The sequence below is a fragment of the Labrus bergylta genome, chromosome 11, assembly GCF_963930695.1.
Source record: "Labrus bergylta chromosome 11, fLabBer1.1, whole genome shotgun sequence".
Lineage (NCBI taxonomy): Eukaryota > Metazoa > Chordata > Actinopteri > Labriformes > Labridae > Labrus > Labrus bergylta.
Genome location: NC_089205.1, coordinates 6,580,714 through 6,605,472, shown reverse-complemented (window position 1 = coordinate 6,605,472; position 24,759 = coordinate 6,580,714). Strand labels below are relative to the sequence as shown.

General features: G+C 40.3%; 1 protein-coding gene across 1 annotated transcript in view; it reads left to right on the top strand.

Moving 5' to 3' along the window:
- Nucleotides 1–5,643: 5,643 nt before the first annotated feature.
- sez6b (seizure related 6 homolog b) overlaps nucleotides 5,644–24,759 on the top strand; it is a 140,018-nt gene continuing 120,902 nt past the window's right edge. Inside the window, exon 1 of the mRNA XM_020640977.2 lies at nucleotides 5,644–5,972. Within this exon, the coding sequence (XP_020496633.2) occupies nucleotides 5,900–5,972 (73 nt within the window). The 5' untranslated portion in view covers nucleotides 5,644–5,899. The remainder of the gene's footprint in view (nucleotides 5,973–24,759) is intronic.

Sequence of the window (24,759 nt, the reverse complement as noted above, 5' to 3'; positions counted from 1 at the left end):
TTTAAACTGAGAGACTTTGAAGAAGTGAAGCCTGAAGCTCTGGTTACTTTTCCACTGACCCACAGTCTCAAAAGTGAAAAAGGGCACTCTTGGATTTTCTTGAATATTCAGAAAGGTTTCCGAGAAAGACATTTTTCCGAGGAGTCATTCTGTTCTTTTCAACTTTTAGACATATTTTAGGGTCTAAATGACAAACATGTACAAGCAGCTGTGAGAAACAGAACGTAATGGCAGCAACATTAGTCTGTGGGGTAAATGCTCCTGATTAAAGTACACCCACTAAAATGTCACTGACAGGCTCAAACTCTTATTCAAAGTGTCTGACAACATTACAGAACGGATCCCTACAGAGCGAGATGTTTTTGTCACAGAGGAAGATGTTTGCTTAGAAATCAGAAAAACAGTTGTTACATCACTCTCTTTAAAGATACCGGACTCCATTGACAAGACAAGAAGATTTTTTCACCTTGTACAACAAGGACTTGCTCGTCCACTGCTGCATAAATTGGTTTATTATCTGTTATTGTGTGTAACACATATAGTGGGTGGAGTCAGTAGTATATTTAGTTGCAGCTTGTGAACACAAAATTCAAACTAGGCCCCGCCTCCTGGCCTCACCGCCTCCAGAAGGGAACACTCACTGCAGGACGTAATGTGTTTACTTGTACTGCACGCTAGCACAAGCTAACCACCTACTTGTCCAACAGAAAGAAGACCAACTCTGCGTCTGTGGGTGAAAGCTTACACAAGGTTAATCCTTGCATTGGAACAAGCTTTATCCGCTTGGTGTTTTTCGCCTCACAATGGTTAAGATTTCCCCTTCTTTGCAGCTACGTACACTTCCATCATTCGCCGGTTTGAATTGCGTCCAATCGATTAATTGTATCCACTCATAAACTCACCTATGCACTGTCATTGGCTGGAGGAAACACACAGCAGCTTCTCGCCCAGAGACATCCCAAGTCAACCAAAACAACCCAGAACAGTAAAATCCAGTCAGAGGACCGGATCTCTGCAGACACCACACATGTACGGAGGCCCACAGGTGATGATTGAGTAGCATTACAAAAAAATGAAAGTCTTAAAGTCTATATTTAAATCTTTTAGGAAAAAGCCATTGACTCTTCCTTTAGGTAAAAATGAATAGTCACACAATTACTCAAAAAAACTAACTGATCAAGGCAAAGGTGGACACAAAACTTCTGAGCTAAAATGCCTCTTTTTGTAAATGTTGTCTCTGAAGATTGACGATTGTTTCTGTCAAAAAAAAAGATCTTACTTCTCTAAAATAAGGTCTTTCTATTTAAAGTCCTCCCTGTGATGCTTTCAGACCCTAAGAATAACAATCAGAGCCTGTCAGTGACTAAAATAAACACATTTGAGTGCACTCTGTAGATTAGCCCCAAAGGATTACATTGCAGCCAGTACAGCCTGTTTCACTGCTGCTGGCTGAAGCAATATGCAATTCCAAAAACGTTTTAATGAACCCTAAGAAATATGTTGCATTACTGTCCAGGGTTAGGAAAAACATGAATGGTTCTTTTAGCAATCAGTCGACTTAATTCAATGCAAAGTGCTGTGTGAAAATTTTTTTTTTGAACAGTGCTTTTAAGGTCTGTTGCAATGTTTGAATATTTACTGTTGGCTGTGAAATGTATTCACATCTATGAGAGACTATGGCCCTTCAGTTCTGTGAACAGACCTTCTTTGAATGTGGTCTAATAGGCTGCAGACTGGGCCTTTAATAAGATGAGTAATGCCTCTGCATGACTTGCCTTTTACATACTGAGTGTGGAATCTATGAATAGCTTCTCTGCCGTGAGGCAAAGGTGCGTAAATCACAGCAAATAAGTCGAAGAGGTTCAACACTCTGGTTCTGTGTTGGAGACATTTTCTGCATTGATGTACTGAGTCATCTCTCTCGCTCTCTGTGAGCCGAGAAGCGGCTGAAGGCTGGACGCACATCGGAGGATGTTGAGCACCTTGGCTGCTAAAGCTTCAGAAGGCAGAGCTGAGATCAGCCTCCAGAGGCCTTCTTGGGGATTTAAGTAGCCAGAGGTGCAGCAGCAGGATGACTCAAAACCAATAGATGTAAAAGACGGCGCAGATAGCGGGCTGCTGATGCAACATCTCGCATTAAACCCGTGTTAGCCAAGTCAAGGCATTGAGGGAGAAACAGGATGTGTAGATCTCCAAGTGGAAGCTGCAAAGATGAGACACTGAGTTCACATTATCATCCAGACACAGCTCAGCAATGCACTTAACAGTCCTGCATTAATCCCCAAAAGGTTACTGTCTATTCTTATGCATGCTTCATTATGCAGACTAGAGCTTTTCCATGGGAGCAAGCATGTTGATGAGCAGGTCATTGTATGGCTAATCTCTATAAAAGACTGATTTAAGCACTTCATTTCCATTGTGCTGACTCTGATTTTTCCCTTTGACTAGTATACAAGTCAACACATAATGAATATGCAATGTAAGAGACACAACACAAAGTGTGCATGATGGTTAAATGACCTCTTAATGAGAGAAAGCTTTAGAAATCGACTTACTTTGTTGGTTTTAACACATCAGACGCTCACTGACACAAGTGTAATGTGAAAGAGTCTTTCTTAAAATACAAAGGTAACAAGTAATTATGGAATAAAAACACATTTCATATGAATAATTTAGCCCTTTTTAAGAAAGTACACAAAAGAACAAAATCAATTTCTACAATTGATCACTTTTTACTTTTACTTGAACCTCACCTGATTGTGAGCTGCAGACTCATAATTGCATGTTTGTGGTTCTACTTATGCACATGTGAATGCATTTATATAATGACATCTTATTTGTCAAAGCTTGCACTGAGATTCATTTTATTATTTGCTCTAAACCCTTCCCTTTCCCTGTAGTAAAGCGTATTTAATTTGTCTAAAAGTGTGATTATTTTTGTCTGTAGTTTCGTTATTTTATCTGTGATATGCATCCGTTTTTTAAATCATATTCAAGACATAACAATCATGCAGACCGTTGAGAAAATCAATTATTCATATCCCTCTCCACATGACCCAGACAGATCCAGATTATAGCTTTACATTCTGGCAGGTGAGTCTTTGATTCGACCAAAATCCATCATATGTGTCTTTTCTGTGCAGACTGAGTTCTGTGAGCGGTTAAGAATGAACACGGTTTGGTTTGATGGTGCATGAAATCTGCTGGATTTAACTTTTCTAAGATGAGAGTCTGCAGGATAAAGAGTTTTGTTGACTTGACGTGACTGTCTGGTTTCTATCATGAGCACTCGAGCTAACAGAGACAGATCCCACTGCTTGTTTCTGTAATCAGAATATGATGTTAACATGTGAAAAACAGAGCTGGGATTCTTCAAAAACCTTAACATAATGTCATGTTAGTGTGTATTAAGATAAGACTTTATTGTTTGTTTGCATATAAATTTGTCTTGCATTAAAAACTCAGAAATCCCTGATCCAAATCCCATTCCACTCAAAAGAGAGAATGTAAATGTTTAATTTAAAATCCCAGTGATGAGAAACATGCAGAAACAGGAGCTTTTCAACATTCTCATTGTATTTGTGTTTTCATTAATGACAGTCACTAGCAGGACTTTGTTTTTATGCTGTAAACTGAGATATCATTGGCTGACTGCGGATAACAAAAGTCATTCTGAGCTTCTGACTCTTCATGAAACTTCAACAGAACTATCCTTGTATCAGGTTTAAGGCGTCTACAGAGTCTACCTTAAATATCTCAAATAGAGAGCTCAGAATATTATATCATATGTATGTATTTCAAACAAATATGTGATATAAAGCACTTGGTAACTGTTGGAAATTAATTTTGGAAAAAAAGGAGTTCAAGGTTCAATCTGCAAACTGATTGCTTTTTTTTAAAACTCTAATAGAAGAGTTGAGGTTATTAGGGATTAGGGAGTTATTTATGTGGCTGCTTGAAGATGAAGAGGCCGAGATTTTCTGACTTTGAGTTTTTGGTACATCGAACTGTTTTGCATTTAACTGAAAGTTGTTATTTTCCCCCGCTCATTTATATCAATTTGTGCCGGCTAAGTCAGGCCAATTAAAGACTTCACTATATCATGCAGAAGAGCTCAGCAGACTGAATCCTACAGGATGATCAGACAGTTTGACCAACACCCCAAAGATTTCCAGCACTTTACAACTTGGTTACATATATTATACTTGGACAATGTTAGATGCTTCCTGTAGCTCAGCCTTAAAAAAATCAATTCACTTTTTGACCTTCTGGTATTAGTTAAGAGCAGCAGTTATCTGATCATCAGTTCAGACACTGCCTACCTGATGTTTCTCAGGCTCTGTCAGCTCTGAGGTTGTCAAAATCAGATTTGCACATGTTAACAAAAATCATGATAACACACTTAGTGGATAGTTGATACCGAGATGTGTCGATAAAATGATGTGTACAAAATAAAACACTTATTTGTAACACTTTAAATGCAGGTCAGAATATTCACCATTATATAGTTACTTTTTAGCATGCTAATTAGTAGCATACTAGCTGCTAGTTAGTCATTATTCAGTACTTATTAGTTCCTTATTCCACATGACCGTAATCTATAGCTAATAGATCATACCCTCCTAATTACTGCTTATTGATTTTAATTAAATTAGATTAAAGGTAGGGATGTTGTTGAACATTAATTATGACCTGGATATGCTTTGCTTAGTACGGCCCTTATACTGTAAGGTGGAGGTAAGCATATTAAGATCATAATTCAGTAATAAATAACAGTGTTCAATACTAAGAGAATGACAAAGATATAAAACATCGATAAAAAGAGGCTAAAAATAAGAATATACCATGAATCAGTAAAACATGGTAAGTAAACAGAAGATAGAAATGAGCCATCACTAAAAACATGATAAAGGAAGACGAAATGTGCAGAGATCAATGACTAATCAATAAATGGTACTACATTTGCTCTTACAGCAATGCCTGCTGTATTGTTATGTCTTGTTCATGTCACTGACTGCTGCTGGGACAAAGCTATTCTTGTATCGCTTAGTTTAACAGGATGTTACTTTATACGCACTAATAGGCATATTCAAACACTGGCAACACAAAAGAAAAGAGCAGCAGACACCTACAGTACATTGTTGCTGTCGTGTCCAAACTTACATGTGAAGTATTTTTACACATCAATTATTTTTCATCTCACTTACTGTTTAAATTGAACTCTTTTACATTGCTTTTGTGTATCAATTTTTACAACGATGGGTTAAACATTTTTAAAAGAGTTTTAAGTATTATTTTTGAGGGGAAGGTGTCTTTTTTTTACCCATTTGTGGAAGCTTGGGGAAGTAATAGTAAAACAAGAATTCTTAAAAATGTATAAAATATAAGTCAACACTTTAAATGATAATGATATGAAATTATTGCACCTAATGATTTCAAAGATATTACAAGAAAACAACCTGACTAGGTAATTTTTTGACCCACTTAAGCATCTACAGGTTAAAAAAAACCCAGCAACCTTTGCTCTAATTACACAGTATTTAATGGTTATGTCCCAAACTCTGAGCTTAATTGGCTCTGTGAGTTCCTTTGGTGGACGCTAGGAGCTGTCCGTGGTGCTGAGTGATGCACGCGAGCAGAGGAAGCTCCGCGCGCACAGCAGAGAGAGCGTGCAGCAGATCTCCACACTCTCCAGCTTTCAGGGAGAGGAGTCAGTACACTCAGCGGTCTGTGGACGGGAAACTAAAGCCCTTTCGTCTCTGTCAGAGGAGTGAATCAGACAGAGGAACCTGGGCTGAAGTGACCGAGGAGGGTTCAGGGGTTTCCGTGGAAAAGTGCTGAACCCAAGGACGTTCACTACGAAGAGCTCGAGAGGAGCGCAAAGCAGGGACGAAACGTGATGAAGGCGATCACTGATTATTTTGCTCTGCTGTTGGTTCTGGTGGCGGCGGGGACGGACATGAGCACCAAAGGTACGAAATGTCACTAGTATTTCCTCGCTGTTTCAAAATCTGTTCTTTGATGGAGCTCTCCAGCCTCGCTGCTCCTAAATACATGTTTTTTGTTTGGCTGATTTCTCGCCCGGGAAGCTTCCCGTTTCTGTCGGTTTCTTTTGTCAGACCCTCCATGTGCTCACACAGATCTCTGAAATTCACTCCTTTTTTTTTTAAGTAATCAACACCCAAGGCGTGCTCTGGTTTGTTCTTTCTAGGACAATACATGCAAAACGAACACACACCAGTCAAAACACATGATTCAATAGAAATCACAGTGAAACTTCTGATATGATTACTCTTTAGTTGTGATATCCTTGCCTGGAGTTTTCAATTTTCAAGTAGCAAACGCAGAAAAACTCATGTAGGCAAACAGGCTGATACAAATGTGTTTTTCAAGCCTTATACAAAAGCAGAAGGGCTGAAATGAATGCAGCCTATCTCCTGCTGCTCTTGTCACAATAGTGGAATGGCTGATAGTATTTCTTTTTTTTTGCATCCTTTCTGCATTATTCATCTCCCCTGACTAAACAGAGACAGCTTCATGGGTGATGTTACAGAGAGTTGTCTCCCTGGATGGATTTAATATTCTCTACTTCGTTGCACTTCAAATAAAGTCCGAGATTTATTTTTAAAATCCGCTCTCCCTCTGTGCAGTCTCTTGCACATTAGACACATTAGCACACCCTATTCTATTGGTCGGGAATCAAGTTGTCAATGTGAGCACGGAGCGGTGCTCGGTCGTCAGTTAATGTGATGTTTGTGGAGCTGACTCTTGTGTAATTCAGGTTGTGATGGATGCTTACGCCTGTGTTTGTGTTTGCATAATCACCCTGCCATGCCAGCACATCACACAAAGTGTTGACTGGCTTTTGTGCAGTCGAGTCTGGCCGCTGATGTGTTGTTGTGTGCAAAAAGGAACGCAGAAGATTTATCATCAGCATGGATGGATCAAAGCTGCTTCTTTTATTCTGACCAAATACTGAAAGTTGAGGATAGATTTTAAAAGAATGAATGGGTCTGACTTGATGCTTTAGTGAAAAGTAGTTTTTTTCTGTAACAATGAGGCAGTTTTCTTCACCTAAACACAACTGCTCCTCATCCTGTTTGTTCGCTTTTCTAAGAGTTTTGTCTTAATACCAAACTACAAACACCTTTTTAATAAGAGTTGAGTCTGTAGCTGCTTCCTACAGGGATGGTAAGTGTAATCTACTGCTACATTTGACTGCACCGCGTTGTTTGTGAGCTTTATTTGACCATTTAAATGAAATGCAATACAGAAAGGGAAATGGAGAAGCCTCTCACTGCAAATCTCCCAGTTTTGAATCTCCAGCTTTTGAGCTTTTTGAGGTTGAATTGTTCGATTTTCTGTTGATATGAAATGAAATATATGTTTACTCTTGTACAGTATATTTGCTACACAAAGCAAAGTGTTTTATGTAGCATCATATACATTATACTGAATTATATAATGCACTGAGATGTGGAAAAAAAGGGGAACAAGGAGTTTGTTAGTTTAGATGAAATCACAGTGAGGCAGATGTTCAAACACAGCACACCTTGATACACACACACACACACACACACACACACTCACACTCACACTCACTCACACATACACATACACATACACATACACATACACATACATCTGGACACACACACACAAAACATTTACAACTTTGTCTTTTATTACATTTGAATGTCCATATTTTGAGTTCCTTTATTGTAAAATTCTTGCACTAAATTTCAGACACATTTCAAGCTATAACCTCTTAAAATTTACATCCACTCGTACACTTGACAAGACCTTAGAGGAACAGGAAGAGGAGAAATCAGTCACTTCATGAAGGATTTATAAATTGATATGGTGATGATAAAGTGTAACTCAGAATGCTTCTTTGTTATAAAGAACTTCAGAGTTGACTAGTTGTGAAGAAAACCTCTCTGACCTTCGATTTATTAACAGTCAGGCCTCAAGCAATGTGTGTGTTTAAAACCCTGATAAGTCATTAATAAAGAGTGGTTAAAGTAATCCTTGGAGATTTGCAAAAGTAAAGAGTGGGTTGTGGATTCTGGTCCACCTGCCCTGAAGACAGTAATGAGGTCAAACTGTCCATTGAAATCGCTCCCTGAAAGTCATGGCGGATACACATCAGGCGGCTTACAGTTGTTTTATACAATAAACAATTTAAAACAGTGTCTGCCCACATATTCCTCCTGTTGTTGTTGTTAACCACACAGATACATTTCTACTTCTATTGTAAGTGAAAAAGAGGACACAAACAACGGTCCTTCTCTGCTAATGTGTCCTCCAAAGTTTTTCTAAATGTGATATGAGACTTTAGCAGTCAGATCTAGTTGATGTAGATTTGACAAAAGCTCCATTTTATTCTAAATTTTCCATGTTGTCAGCTGCTCCGAGGGAAATGCTGTCTGTCTAAACACAGAATGAATTTTTATCTAAATGGCCAAAAGGGTGCCCCGTGCACAACCTAAACACATTCTCACGCACGGTGGCAGGAACAAACCATGAAAATTAAATCAAAAGTCTGTGGCACACTGAAAATAACTTTACTACATCTTTTATTGTGTATGAACAACACATTGCGCCTGTAGCTTCCTCAGGTTCACCCAACAACAGAATTAAATTAATTAGTAAAATTTCATGATTTTAAACCTTTATGCCAGTTTTTTGTGTGTAAGTTGTTTGACATAAAAATATCCTGTAGTTGCTGTAAATGAGTTAAGAGCAAAACAAATGCAGTGTGAATCCGCTGAGATGCTGATCGTGTTTTTTCTTGCACCTTTAAGAAAAAGCTAAAGACCCAGCTCTTTCATGAATACCTGTGACCTTTATGATGATGATGACAATGGTTTTGTTTAATAACGGCTATGCTGAATATAACTCTCAAGAACTGCCGTCAATGTTGTGCTGGGCCTCTGTGCACTTCCTGTCAGCACCTGTGTGGACTTATAGCTGATCGTTTGCTCTTACTGACATTGTTTCCTCTTTTCTAGATCCTTGCTCATGTTGTACCTACTCTCTGATGTACGTCGCTCTGGATAAAAGCGTCTGCTAAATTAATTGTAGAATCTTAGAACCATGGTACCTTGTATGCACTGCTAGTATTGCTCCACATGTAGGAAGATCAGCTTGTCCGTCAGTAAAGCACAATCTTTTGGATTCATTGCTTCAAGTTATCATATTTGTCGTTAATAATTATTTGGGGCTATAAGATGGTGAAGTGTTTAGCATAGCAAGAAGGTTCTTGGGTTGAATCCCAGTCAGACACGATTCTTTCTGTGTGGAGTTTGCATGATCTCTCCGTGTCTGCTCTTTGATTGACTGGCAATGTTGTCAGTGTTATCACGTGTAACACGGCCTCTCGCCCAATATATTCACCCGGGCGACCCCAAATGGGATGAGTGGTTCAAATTATGGATGGATTGTTACTTGTTCGACGTTCACCGAAAATTTGATGAAAAATTCCCTTAAAACAGCCTGTGAGAAAAAGTAATAAAAGTGCTCCATGCAGCCAAGGTCTTGGGCAAAAAAATGACTTTTTCTTTGTCTTTCATTGTGAAACAAATAGGAATTTAATTTATTAGAAACAGAAAACCTCTTGACACACTGCAGCTTTTAGAGGGCTGGGATCCTTTTTTTAGGTTTGGAGCCACAATTTTCTGATTTTGTGTGTAGGTGGTTTTTCTCACATTTAAACATGTCAAAGAGCAGTCTACAATAATTTGTAATCTTGAAATTAAATGGTAAATCAATTTTTGGATAACTCCAAAAGCTCTTTTCCATACATCCTATTAACTCCATTTACCCATGACAATGAGTAACTTCTGTTTTTGTAGTCGACATCTTGACGTATTTATCGTGTTATCTTGAGTAAACAAAGCTGTTTTTTCTGGTGTAAGAGGATTATATTCTCGTGATGTAGAAATCAAAACAATACGCTGGTCTCCGTGATCGGCCAGCCCATGACAAGCCAGGCTGCCATCACCCACACTAATGAGGTAAATGAAGCCTATGCTTGTTTTGTGCTGTGGCATCTCTGGGAAAATCTCAGATCTCAGAAGAAACAACAGGAAGTTACTCATTATCACGGAGAAGAGGAGAACATAAAATTTATGGATGCTTCTCTGCTCAGGGCTTCCATAGATACCAAACAGTTTAGTCACATTATTAAAAAATGCACTTCTGCTCCAGGCTATACACAAGTACAGGATGTTGTAAGCTTTGTAAATGTGCTTGCATTGCAGTGAAGAAGTGTCTACAGGCTGCAGTAAATCACAGAGTCAGGAGTGAAGGGACAATAATGCAGCTTCAGATCCATGAGAGATCAGCCCTGCTTCTCCTTAAAGCTTCACCCTCGCTGCTCCGCTCGCTGCTGATTACTGCTCTGTTATTCATCACTTTTTCTCTTCCCCTCTCTCTTGCTTTGCTCTCCCTCTCCCACACTCATTTTCTCCTTCTCTCTCTCTCTCCCCTTCTTTCTCTGTTGTCTGAGAGCCACAGAGTGACACAGCACGTTATGGCCGACCTGAAATAGGAGCTGTTTTGATGATGTCCCCAAGGTTTTGGGGGTCAGCCGTTCTGTCCCTTTTCCTTCAGATTACAGCCCAGATAAATATGTCGACCCCGGCCGACCTGGAGCGTACGATGCCCCCGGAGTCCCGCCCCTCAGGCCCAGCTGGCATTTTTGCTGCCTGTCATCATTGTCAGCACTCTGCAGGGAGAGATGCCTCAAACTAATGGCTGCTGCAGGGCTGACGGGGCTAAAGGGGCTTTATTTTAGGCCAACAACAGCAACAACTCTGCACAAACAAACACAGACACACCACACAGCGTCAGATTCGATTAAAACACAGTTTTCTCTTTTCACAATTTTCTCTTTTTCTACATTTGTTATCAACAAAGCTTGGCCAAACTTTAAATTAAAGAGTTATATTATTTCTCTCTCAGAGGAAGCAGTGAGTTTCACATATGGGGTTCCAAAACGTGGGAGAAAAGTGTAGTCACACACATATCACTTTAACACCTATACACCAACACTCAGCCATTGAGAATTGAACATCGGGGCCTGTATTCATAAAAAACAACATGAGAATACTTTCAACGAGCTCCATACTTAGATTAAATAATTCAAATGATTAGGAACATTCTCAGAGCATCTCTGAGCGAGGAAGGGACAGAAACCTTTACCTCAATGAGGTCAAGCTAGCCAATGCTCTGTTGATTGTCTTAAAGCTTCCAGGAATCTACAAATCAGAAACGTTCAGGACTGTTAGCACTATCCCCAGAAAGTTGAACCCCCCTCCCCTTCCTAAGCAGGAACTTTTTTTGGAGATAAAACAAGTTCCTGGACTTCATTTAGACCCTGGTTCCTGCGGTGGAAATATACTTAGTATCAAATTAGAGTCAGATGACTAAATATAAGGCCTGGCTGTTCAATTATGTTGTTATATTTTTATATAACTTGCCTACATTGTCTTTGCTCCATGCTGGAAAAAAAAAAACGGTTTGAAAAGTCACGGGTTCCTAAGGTCTCATTTAAATACTTTGATAGCCTATATGTTTATATCATTTAAAAAAGAATCCCATGGTGAGAGAATCTCTATTTCACTCTGTTGTGATTAAACATGAAACTTCAACTCCTATTCTCCGCTACATGAGAGATGAGGCTTCAGATAAAAGTCTCTATTGTGCCTCTTTGGTGATAATCAACATTCTCTCCCTATAACCCCTCTTTCCCCAACAAACCACACACACACACACACACACACACACACACACACACACACACACACACACACACACACACACACACACACACACCCTGTTTCCACCCCCTTCATCATCGCTGCCACGGCAGAAAAGCAATTTGTTCTCGGTGTCACTGATCTGATGCAATCAGCGCTGCTTCACGCTTTTGAATGAGGGAAAGACAGCGAAAAAAGGACACTGTGTTTAATTAAAAGACGCACTTTTGTGAATGTGACGATCATATAATTTGGGGTGGAGGATTGCGAGGTTGCGTGTTCGACACCTGCTTTCCGATTTCCGCTGATTAACCTATCCAAACTCGCCCGCCGCCCTCATCAAGGGCTTTTCAGGGTGCCGAGGCTGCGCTCTCACTCTAATTGTCTCCGAGCCTTTTCCTCTTTGAAGCGCTCAATTGGAAATGAGTGTTATCAAAATTCAGAGCTGCTCCCTCTCACAGGAAATGGGGGCGCTGGGTTCTTTACACACAGCTCCTGACACCTCCTGAGAGGAGCTGAGGAGGTGGAGGGGTGGAGCACTCTCATCTTCCCCTTTCTCCCTCTATCCCCCTCTTTGCGTAGCAGTCCCTGTGAAGCGAGCGGCGGGTCTGTGAAGTGTTTACCCTCGTCTCTGTCAGTCAAAGCTGCTTTCCTGAAGGCTGCATTCATCTGCTTCACAATATCTCTGTCTCCTCCCTGTTTGAGATGCGTCCTGACAGAGCCTCACAGTTAAATTAGAGACGATGCGAATGGGATGTGATGTGCTTTGAACTGCACCTGCTTTATGTGTCAACGTCACATCCCACATCCTGTCGCCTTTGAACATCATTTCAGCTTTCTGGTGAATTGCTCTTTGAATAACATGCAGTGACGTGAATAGTCTCAGAATGAGCTGAATGTCTCTCATTTGGTTTTAAAATCTGACAATAGAACAATCTCTAAATCCATTTCTGCCCACAGATACGTTTAATTCCACCTAATGTGCACCATAATTCCCCGGCTGCTGCGTTAATACTTAGCACACTCTAATTGATGGCTGTCATGTTGCAGCTGCCACTCAGCATCATGCCTGCAGCACCTGGAGATATTTCTTGCAAATCAATGTCCAATCAGAGCGGTGCTGGGCTGGAGGCCTCGCCTCGGCCTGTATCGCGCTTTATTGCTCCCTCTGCTTCCGCTGATTGACACAAACCAGAAAGGATTAGCTGCAAGCAACGGGATTTACAACCAAGTAAGACGTGCCACAACTTCAGGGGGACACTCAAGAACAAGATTTCATGTGTGGAAATGATTTTGTGATTATTAGATTATAAAAACAGAGGTTTGGTAGTTCACACATCTCGAGCACAGTGAACAAAATTACTGAAATGTATTCTTACAGTTTTTAAATAAGCTTATATGAGGAACAGAAAGCTGATTTCTTATCAGGCGGTGCTTCAGCGGCAGGTACTTTTTCCAGGCAACTATGGACCTTTGAAGGAACTCAGTACTTTTTCCCCAAAGGCACCAGAGTCCAAATTAAGATCCAGGCCATGGTAATTCAAAGCATGATCTAAAAGGACAACTAATTAGCATATCAATGACCCACAGAGACTGATACTCTTAGTTCCATCCTCGAGACAGTTAAGAAACGAAGAAGCCTTTGGGATAAGAGGCGAAACATCTTCAAGAAGGTTTACCATTTCCAGTTGTCTTTCAGGACAAGCTTTTGATCCAGGGACGTTAAAGAACCCCCCCAGAAAGTTTCCTGTGTTTGGATAGCACTTTTAAAAAGTGCAATGCAGTAGCACTGAACATTCACAATTGGTACAGCACTTACAGATTGTTGTCCAAACCATACACAAGAACAAGAAGTGGACAATGTGAGCTCTTCCACTGCTTTGTTTCAAATCTGAGTTTTGCATTTCAGTTATCTCCATCTTGGTTAATGAAAGCCAGAGGCAACCATGTTTGAGTCAGGGGCTTGAGATGGAGAGAAGAAAAAAGTGAGCCGATCTAGCTAATCCTGGCACTGCTGCATCCATAATTCTATTTGTGTTGTTTATTGGGATGCTAATTAAGGTTTGTGAAAAAACAGGCTTTGAAAAATGCACTGCTTAGAATGAAACTGTGTCCGCTGTTTCATGGGCATAAGAAATAATGCAAGTTTAAAACATTTGTATTGTTACTGTTTCTTCGTGACTCTATATTTATTCTCTTTTAGTGACAGAGCGGACTGTCATCTGATTGTCTTCTCACTGTCAAAATGTGGCTCGAGAAACATCAACTCTGCTCCCTGGCTTTGACAAGTTGCGTTTGTAATCGGCATCGCCCGCTCCTCATTTCCTCGACGATCTTTCATTTCCTCCTCTGTCATCATCTCATCCGTCCTTCCCGGGCTTATTTTTTCAGCCACCGCTGCCTCTGCCCTGCTGCACATCCTCCGAGTCTCACCCCTCATAGGCCCAGAGCTGCATCGATCGAGCAGCGGTGGTGCAGAACTGGTGTTTGTGCAGAGAATAGGGCCTGCTCGCTCTCCCCTCATGCTCTGGCAGACTGTATACACCTGTCTAATTGGGGCTGGCGTCTGCTGTGCATACAGAGCCAAGGGCCTCTCCACAACGATTAGGACTCTGACAGGCTTGGCTCTCTTTTAGACTGCCGCTCCACATCCACAGAGGGAAAGGGGAATCAGTGAGGGGGAGGGGTCGCAGCTCCTCCTCGACTTTATTCAAGTCCAAGAAGAAGAGAGAGAGATAAACAACAGTTGTCAGTAAAAGGCTGTGATTTTAATCCTTCTCTCATGTCCTTTCCTTTTGGATCTTTGTTCCAAAGATAAGCGGAGCGGCTCCAGAGCAGACAGGGCTCAGCTAAAATGTTGCCAGGGAAAGCCAGACAGACTTGTGTGTTGGTAAGAGAGGAGGAAGAGAACGAATGGAAGAATTAGAAGCCAACAAATGAGAGCATCACACGAGGTGTTGCAGGTCTGAATCAAGTGCAGGAGTGTCAGATTATGTAGGATAAAGTTGCTGCTGTTCCTGGACTGTTTGTGTTGTTTTCCTTGAAAGTGTCTCATGGATGTGATTTATAAAACGTGTGTTTCTCCAGTGTTGGCTGGATAAACCATAATGTTGCACACAATTCCAGCCTTCATGCAAATTGGTTTAGAAAGTATTTTTCAGAACATCACGAGTGAAAACTATACAAAGACTCCCTGAGGTTTATTCTCCTTTTGCTGGAGATGTTCAGCAATGGCATCTAGTAGTGTTTTAGTCATCTTAAACAGTCTTGAGATCTTGTCTTTAACTCAAGATGCAATGTTAGTCTTTCTTTTCTCAGTTTCAGCTTCTCTATCATCTATGATGTAGAACATCAAAACACTGTGGTTAGATGCTAAATGTACCAATATGTGTCTCGTGAAAGACCATGTCTCCAAATACTCTGCAGTAGGGATGGACAATTTTCAGTAATATCAGTATTCGACTACTCCTATTATCCTATCTTATCTATATTATCATCCTGCAGGAGTGAGAAATCACATGCAATACCAAAATAACAGTCATAACCACATATAACATTGCAGCATTGCTCTGGAGAATTTTTGCCGCTGAAGTATGTTTCCTCACTGTTTGTTAGTAGGAGGTGTTAGAAAAGAAAAATAAATCGTCTCTGCCTTGAAGTTTTTTTATGAGACGCTGTGACAAAGCATCAGTTTGAGTTGATTCGGGATGAAACCACTTTGGGGTAACTCTGTTAGTAATTTGTTACAGCAGCAGGCAGCTACTTCCTGTGAAATAACTTTAATAAAGTCACTGTCAACAGCAGCAGAGAGGAACAGTTAGAGAGCTGCTTTTATTCCAGCAGACAGCTGTTTTTGAAGCCCACATCTGTAGAGAGTACGAGAAATTTGATCAGTACAGTAGGAGAAACAGATAGTGAATCTATTTAAAACAGCAGCACAGTGTTGATGACAGCAGAGCGAGTGTTTCAGCAGTAAACAGACACTGTTAGAGAGTAAAGCTGGCAGAGCATTTAGCTGACTAGATATCTGACTTAGATTCATCGGAAGGGGACAAACATCAGTGTAAATAGATGTTAAAGATGTGTTGTGTGTCTGCTGAACGCGGAAAAAGATACTGTTGGATGACTTTTTATTAAAGGAAAGAATACATCAATGTGCAGCTTGTTGTCCTCCCCTAAAAAGACAATAAGTTAGGTTCAGTAAAAGGTTCATATGCACAACAAAAAGTCACATCTTACAAAGTGTATTCGTCTGATTTCGCACCAGAAATATCTCATTACACTTACTATGAGCCACATTTACCTGACACTTCCAGATAAATATCTTATTTTAGGGATGTCACAAGAAGAAAATGAGGCCTGCATTGACTGAAATGAGTAAAACATTATAATGCAATGTCTAATTTGAAGAAACATGAAGCATGTAATGTCTTGAAAAAAGATGTTTATCTGGACTTGTCAGGTGAATGTGGCTCAGGCAGGAAATAAGACACACTCTTGGTAGGATATAACTTATTGCAGACACAGTTTGATCCGTATTAACATCATTTGATCTGACTTAAAAACACAAGGAGAAAGATGATTATATCCCAGCGTACTTTGACTTTCACATTGCACTCATACCTCCATCGTTGACTGTTAGATTACAGTCATGTGTAAATTGACCAATCTCTGCTTTGCAACAAGCAGAGTTTATCCACTCCCAACCAGCTGATCGAGAACTGCATGATTCATTTTCCTTTCTTACAACATTTCAAAATTAGCTTAAATGTTTTTTAGAATTGGATGAAAATACTAGCATTTGGAAGGGGACAGTTTATAGTTACTTTCTCTAAAGCAGGGCATATGTTCTGCTATATTCCTCTTTTGTTGTTGCAAGCTGTTGTCACATTATATGCGCAATATTTTATCCTTGAAAAGAGTGGAACATTTGAGGTTATATTTCCTTCAAAGAAAGCATTTTGAACAGCCCGTTTTGTGCATCTCAGATCAGTATTAGTAACCACCTCCCATATATCTGATCCAGTCAAACACAGACAGTAATGTGTTTGTGAATAAGGTGAGTGAGCAGCACTGTACTGTTGATCACAGCAGAGTGGTGACATCTGTGAGTCCCTCCGGCTCTCCTCTAGTCTGTAATGCTCTCATTAGTACAGTCTGCACTGCAGATGATCACACACACACACACACACACACACACACACACACACACACACACACACACACACTGTTGCTTGTTAACACTGAGCCGAGCCGTTTACTTTAAACTGACGATGATATGAAAGCTGAGACTCTCACAAGCTGCTGCTTCAAAACAAAGACATATGAATCTGCAACACACACGTCTCTGGCTCTCTTTTTGCCAATTCAGCTGTTTTTTTTCTCCTCACGGATATTAAAATGATCAGTCTCTCAGAGTGTCGACGTGGATGTGTTTGCGCTGTTTTTAAATTATTTACAAACATCCGTTCAGAGCCGCAGTGACATTAAAAGAGTCAGATGATTTCATAATGGTAGGTTTTCATTTTAAAGGACAACTCTTCATAAATTCAATGAAAACATTGTTCTGCAAAAGAGAGTTTCAGGAGAAATGTGAATTAATCACTTCCATGGATATGAAGTCGGGCACTGTGGATGTAATGGACTAACCAAGTAAAATGCCACTGACGGCACACACAGGCTCTTTCTCTCGTCGTAATAAACATAAAACATGCAGATGCAGATGCAGGGCACAGACACAGAGCACTGTCAGAAGAAATCAGCGGCATCATTATTTACCTTTAGAGTTGTCGTGTGAGTCGGAGAGAAGCGCCCGGAGCTAAAAAAAACAATCGGCCAGCCAAGACTCGACATCAGAGAGATCTGCAGAACAAACACCGAAATGTGCCACGAATGCAAACTTTTCTTTCTCCATTATCTTCTAACATAACAGTTAAGAACTTTTTGTTTCGCTTTCTTCATTATTTTGTGCATTTCACAGCCAACTTCTTCTGTGTATGAAGCAAGGAGGAAAAAGCATGAGAGATCTGAATCACATTTTTTACCCCTTTTAGAATAAACCTTATTGCCATTGAAAAAATTACAATAAACTTTGAGTGGTATCTCTGCAATAAGGACACCAATAAAAAAATAAGTGACAAATAAATAATGGATAACAAAAGCTGAACTAAAACGGGAATTTTAAAGGGTGATCTTGTGAGTGAAGTACAAACAGTAGATGATAGTGAGCACGATGCCTGTATGGTGAGAATGGCTGGAGTTTCTCCAGAAGCTAAGCTATTCAATGCTGCAGACAGGGTCACTAGAAACGCACTTCAGCAACTGGATAAAAGCTTGTTTATGTAGCCAAGGTCTCTCACTATAACGTGATGTCAAAGATCTGCAGCACTACTAAGAACTGTGTGAGTTCTGTAAATTAGTGTGCATCTATGGAGAGTGTTTCCATCAATCAGAGTCAATATTTCAGCACCATGGACAGAGATCAGAGGTCTAATGATCATAGGTTGTATGTTAAAAATGAAAGAAAATAAAGAAATGCTTTGAGCTGCATGCTAAATTCCTCAGAAGTGCTGTTTGAGATATATCAGAGAAAAAGGCAAATCGTGCTAAATGAAAGCAGTTTTAAGCAAATGCAGGCTGATTTCAGTTTGAATTTATTCTAAAATGGAAAAAAAAGACCTTCAATCACAGAGCTCTGGGCAAAAAGTAAAACACACTTTTGAGATTATGGAGAAAAATAATCCAGTTCAATCATTATTTTTCATGCATTACTACAGTAATAGATAATACATAAGACACATTCTTGCAAACACTCAAAATATCAGGCTATGCACAACAAGGCAACGCAAATACAACCGTTTGAATTCTCCTAATTTTCATACAAACCTGATTCTTTCCCATGCCTTATTGTTGTCCTCATTCACTTCCTCAACTGATTTGTGATCAGAATTTGTTATGTGCCCTTCTCTCATCAGCTTGTAGTGTAGCAATGCATTTTTGCACAGCCCAATGTAAAATTTGGCAGTATTAGTCATGGCTTATTCTTGAATGAGGCTTAACTACGAGCCGGGGAAAAGCTGCAGGCTGCGGGGGGGTTGTGAGTGCTCTGAAAGGCTGGCAGGACTCAGTTAGATTGCTCTGCTCCCCTACAGTAACTGGCACCTGTTTTTCATAAAGGCCGCCATTCAAAACTCCCACACTGCAAATAACAGACGGCCTCATTCCTCCCCGGGAGTGGAAAGAATTGCACTCTGAGCGAGCGACGGGGAAGATGGACAAAACACGGACGCACAAAATGGCTGAAAGGGGAACAGCAGAAAAATATCATGGGAAAATAATTACAAATATTCTGAGTTTGAGTGAGTTATTTGTCACTAGGAATTCCAATATTAAGGCAAAGGCATAGTAACAGCCCCTCTCCCAGCTGGGTTTCTTTTTGACACAAATGTTTGAGGCATCCGAGAGAAAAATCGAGCTACTGCAACGCAACAGTGACAATTTACCCCCACATAAAGAATTCTAACTATTATAATAGAACCAACTGTTACAATATGGTGAACTGAAATCACAGATTAAGGAGACATATAAACAAGATGGTAGCTGTGTTGCTTTGACAATTTTAACAACTCATTTTGGTTTCCTACATTTAGAGGGGAATGGCCTACAGTAATGGTTGGGTCATGCCCAGTGTACAGGGGCTTTGATCCTCTGGGTCCACTGCACAGATTTCGGATCCAACCTGCGGCTCCTTTCCCAAATCTTTCCCCACTCTCTCTCTCTCTCTCTCTCTGATGTCCTACTCTGTCGATTAAAGGCACAGTGGCTGAAAATGAAATCCAAACGACTATATTTGCAATAGTTTATAAAATAAATTATGGTGGGTGGGGTGCAAGTGCAGCTCCATTAGTGGAGTAGGCTTCCCAGGCAGTCTTCGATGCACAGGCTCTTCGATGTATGTCTACCCCCCTATCTCTTCACCATATTTCCTGTAACTCTTCTGCTGTCCGATCACATAAATGCAAAAAGGCCCCCATACAAGCTTTAAAAAAAATACACAAAATTGTATTTTACAGTAACAGTACAATCTATCTTTCGTAGATATTTGTGGGAGATTGTTTGCATTCTTATTTTGGCAGAAGCCACAATCTTTTTCTAAACCTTACCAATGGTACTTTTTTTAATCTCTCAAACCTAACCAAATTATGTGCATGATATTTCACAAAGTAATCTAGGTCTTCAACATAGCTGTCCAGAGAGCAAGAGAGGTTTACATATGCAGTCATTATATATGGACTCTATTTAAAAAGTGAAAGATGGCTGTTTTCAATCATGAAGCAAATGCAGAAGTGTCTGAAGCCTACTGTTTTTAATGTGGCCTGCAGGGGACGACTGCACTGGTTGAAAAAAATAAGTACGATCGTATGAAACTAAGTAGGAAAATGAGCTTACTTCTTGGTGGATTTATGCCCTCAGTAGACATTTTCCTAAAGACATCAACATAGTCGTCAAGTATGAACTTTATAGTCTCAATCTCTAGATTCAAGATGTCTTCAATGAAGTACAGCATGGTGCTCATTTGGTAAATTATGGTCCCATTTTGGAGTCAAATCGACCATCAAGGGCTACCTGGGATTGACGAGCTGCTACTAGGGGACAGGAGGCCAAGTGTACCAATATGTGTCCACCCTCAAGTCCATATATGGTCACTTCTGACTCAAATAGTGATTGTCAAAATGATGTTGAAGCAGCAGTGCCATATGGAGGAGTATTCTTGAATTGACTTGGTACGAATGCTTCAATTACTGCAAGAAACATTTTTTAAATTTAAATTAATGCTCACCTTGTTCCAAACCACAGCATGCTGATTTGTGTTTTTCCTGCCTAGTCACTCATATGGTCCCTGAATGCTAACAATGGAACAATGAAATTTTGATCAATTTTTTTAATCTTCTTGAGGGATCGTATCTACTTCAGCATCAAGCAGAGCAAAACCAGATTTCTTTTTCACATGGAAATAATCAAAACAATTAAGTCCAGCCCCACTAACTTCTCTCAGGAGTGTGTCATCCTCCACAGCAGCCGAGAAACCATCATTACTACAAACAATGCAGCGCGGCCGATGGCACGGATCAAAACGAGACAATTCCTTTCAGACAGCTGCTTTGCTTCTGAACACCTACTCAGTGGAGTGCAGCCGCTGCCCCCGTCATGAGTGATTCTGTCTCATTCTCTCCTCACAGATACGGCCTTTTCATACATTGATTGAAAGCCTCATTCTCAAAGGAGCCGATGCTGAACGGCTGACAACACTAAAGCCAGTAATGGCCTCTGCTCCACGGTGCAGACGGAAGGTGCTTTCAGTGTCATTCTTCTCCACCCTCACCCCCTTACAAATTACACTCTGGATTCTGCTTTTTATTTCTACATCCACGAGGTCAACCGCTGCGTTGTTTTTCCTCTGGCTTCTTTTCAGGTGATTCACTATTCAAGTCTTACATCTTGAATGGAGTACAAGGCCAATCATTACTTCATTTCTGCAAATTCAATGAAAAGACAAATAAAAGTCACTCTCCTTGCCTTTGAATTCCTCTTTGCTTTTCCGTGACACACGAGGTGTGCACAGTGCAGAAAGGTAAACACACTCCCACAGCCTCGGCTCCATTTAAATGCATGTCAGCCAGGTGCCTCCTCACACTGCCTTCTTTTGCCTTTTTCTTTACTTTTTATGGTTGCTGTAGCAGGATAACAGTTACATGGAAAGGTGCGATGAAATATTTAACAGTGTAGATCTGATTCTGTTAGTTTCAAAGTGAATGTAGAGAGCACTGGAGGGAGAGCTGCTCGGGTCCACAGAGGCAACAAACACCGAGCAAGGTTACACCCAGCTCTGCAATATTTACATCTATAGGGTTTACAAGATTACATGCAGCATATGTTAGAAAACAGATCTCATTTAAGATGGAGATGATGTCAGCAGGTCACATTTAGTTTCATTCAACAACCACATTTTAATAAGGAATCATTCAAAATGAAGAAAACCTGGGATTGTGTAGTAGTAGTGTTTTGGGGAATAGTGCTGTATAGTATAGGTAGGATTGGAAATGAAAAAATAAAACTTTGTGCTGTGTCGGTTAGAGGGGGGCTTACCAGATATTTGCAGCCTGCTACTGAGCTCTGCTGCAGGCTACAGGCTCAGGGCTACATCATTGATGTATTATTAACACCTGGGTACTGGATCCTCAGATGGAGCCTTTTTCAGTCCTTTAATAACAGCTCACTTGGTGAACTTTCCAACATTTTTCTAATCTGTCACCCCCTTTAAAAGCTTGTTCTCTTCATCAGGAAGATACGTCATCAAATGTCTATGTACAAAAAAAAAAACATGATACAAAGAGTTATAATGGCCTTGTTTTCATTTTAATTAGTCGTGTGAACAGTTATACATGTGTCACTTTTTTATGAAGGGAGTCTGTGTGGAGAAAACTACAAGGGCAGAATTGAGTTTAGCTAAGTTATTGTGAGCTACAACAAGGGGAAGTTTGGAGCAGTGCTTAGCAGCAAAACAGTATCTATGATGAACATTCATGGTCTGCATCAGCAACTAATAGCACCAATGACTGCATTGCATTGTGGGTAATGTAGGCATCAGGTTTTTTTATCAGAAAGACAGGAAGTGGAATGAATGGAAAAATATTTATTCTATTTTTTTTCTACGTGGTGCATTCTATTACAAATTCCTTTTTTTTTTACAAATGAAATTTTGACAATAATAGAGTGGTGCAGTAATGAGTCCTAAAACCTGGATATGATTGAACGTTTTAGTACTTCCATTGTCTCTGAGTCTGCAGGATTTTTGAATGAATTTTGGTAAGATATCTGAAATAAGCTCAAGATATTTGAACCTTTTATTCAATGACATGAAATAAATCTGGAAGTGCCCCACTTACTAACAACTGGCTAAGTGGGAATACATAGTTTGTTGGTAACATTAAACATCATCACATTGAACATAGAAACTGCAATAATTCAAAAACCCATGGAAAAAAACCTATATTTGTCGAGGGAAACAGCGCAATGCTAACTTCTGTGTTGGCCTTCAAAAATACCTCATACCTGTGTCATTCTGTGCAGGGTTGTTAGTAGCAATTATTGGAGTTGTTTAAAGTCCCATGATCCAACATCAATCCACTTCGTATTGGTTCTGTGTAGTACAAAAAAAATACACCATCAACGATTCAGGACACAGAATTAAAGAGGACTTGTATCTGTCCCAACCTGACCTGTCCATAGTGTCTATTTAGCTACATCAAGGAGTAAAAAACAACATGGACACTTGGTCAATTAGTGTGTTGTATGTGATTCACCATGACAACAAGATTAATACAATAGAGAAACAAATGAAACATGAATTAAAATGATTCTTAAAATCTTGACTTCAAATATTTCCAAGAATAGGTAAAGGCAGCACGTTGCCAATCGTTTTCACAGCTGTGCGCTAAACCACCCTCTAATTATGTTCCGTGGCACCGTAACCTTCACATATTCAACCTATTAAAACACTACAAAGACGACTGATCTTCAGACTAGAGTGCGGTCTGAACTCTCCTCTTGGTTCTGTCTTCAGGTGTCAAACCAATTATGAAGGCAACCTTTTTCTTAGTCATTAATTACATTCCTATCAGCAGGTTCACATTGTCCTTCTAAGTGTCTGACACCATCACAGACAGAGTCCCGGCAGAGACGGGGCTTTTTGTTAAAGAGGAAGATGATTCAATAGAACCAGAAGCAGCTGTTACATAGCATATCCCATAGCAACCTGGCCTACTGCTGTTTCACTGAATGATATATCTAGTTTTTTATATAGTGTTGGATTCGAGATAACACATTTACTTACACAAATAACACAATGCATCTGTGGGACTGCCACTCTACATTAGGTTACATTAGGGTTAGGGTTAGGTATAGGGTGTGGCAAAGGGGAGGAGTCTTCATCAATAACCGTTATTCCGGTGAAGCCGAGGGCGAGATATGACTCGTCATATTTTCTTGTCTTTTTTTTAGTAGTTGTGACGTCTGCATTAGGCAAATAAAATAAATTAAATGGACCTGAGATATTTGAGATTCCTGCTTTAAAGCGGTCTTATTACAACTTCTGTTGTTGATTTCTTAAACTACATTGTTCTTTACTTATGAATGTTTTTTTTCCTCACTAGAATCAGAAGCCATGCGCTGTTTTTTTTTCTTTCCTCTTTGATTTGAAAGAATCAGACACAAACAGTGAAAGGGGATCTCAGCAGATAATAGTGCAGCCTGCAGAATTCAGTCCATTGTCACTTGGGTTATCAGTGGGGTGATGCTCAGCATATTGGACACGTTCCCCGGCCTTAACGTTTGCTTCTTTGAGACTCCACTTCCTTCAGAGTGACCTTCCCACCTTTCTCAGGTGTCTCGATGGGGGCAAATCTCAGAGGAAAGGCAATTTAGAACAGCATTAACCGCAGCCTGGCCTCTGACCCGACACTGCAGCTTTAAGCCTCTGACAGAACGGCCATGCTAACTACTGTTGGAGGGCTGGAGTACAGAAAAGCACACCAAAGCACCCACAAACACACGTTCACAAACAGACACACACACACACACACACACACACACACACACACACACACACACACACAACTACACGCAGCACACAGGGGACTCTTTCACCTGCTGACCTCTTACAGAAAAAGGGATTATCAGAAGCGGTGCTGTGAATGCTAGAAGTCCATGTTGACCTTGCAGCAAAACTGCATTGTGCTTGAGAAACATTAAAAACCATAATTCTAGGGGCGCGCTGGTGGCGCAATGGTTAGGACGCGCCTCCCATGTGTTGAGACTCTCATCTCAAGCAGTAGGCCTGGGTTCGCTTCCACCCGTGGCCCCTTTCCACATGTCATTCCCCGCTCTCTCTCCCTGGTTTCCGACTCTATCCACTGTCCTCTCTCTGCATTAAAGG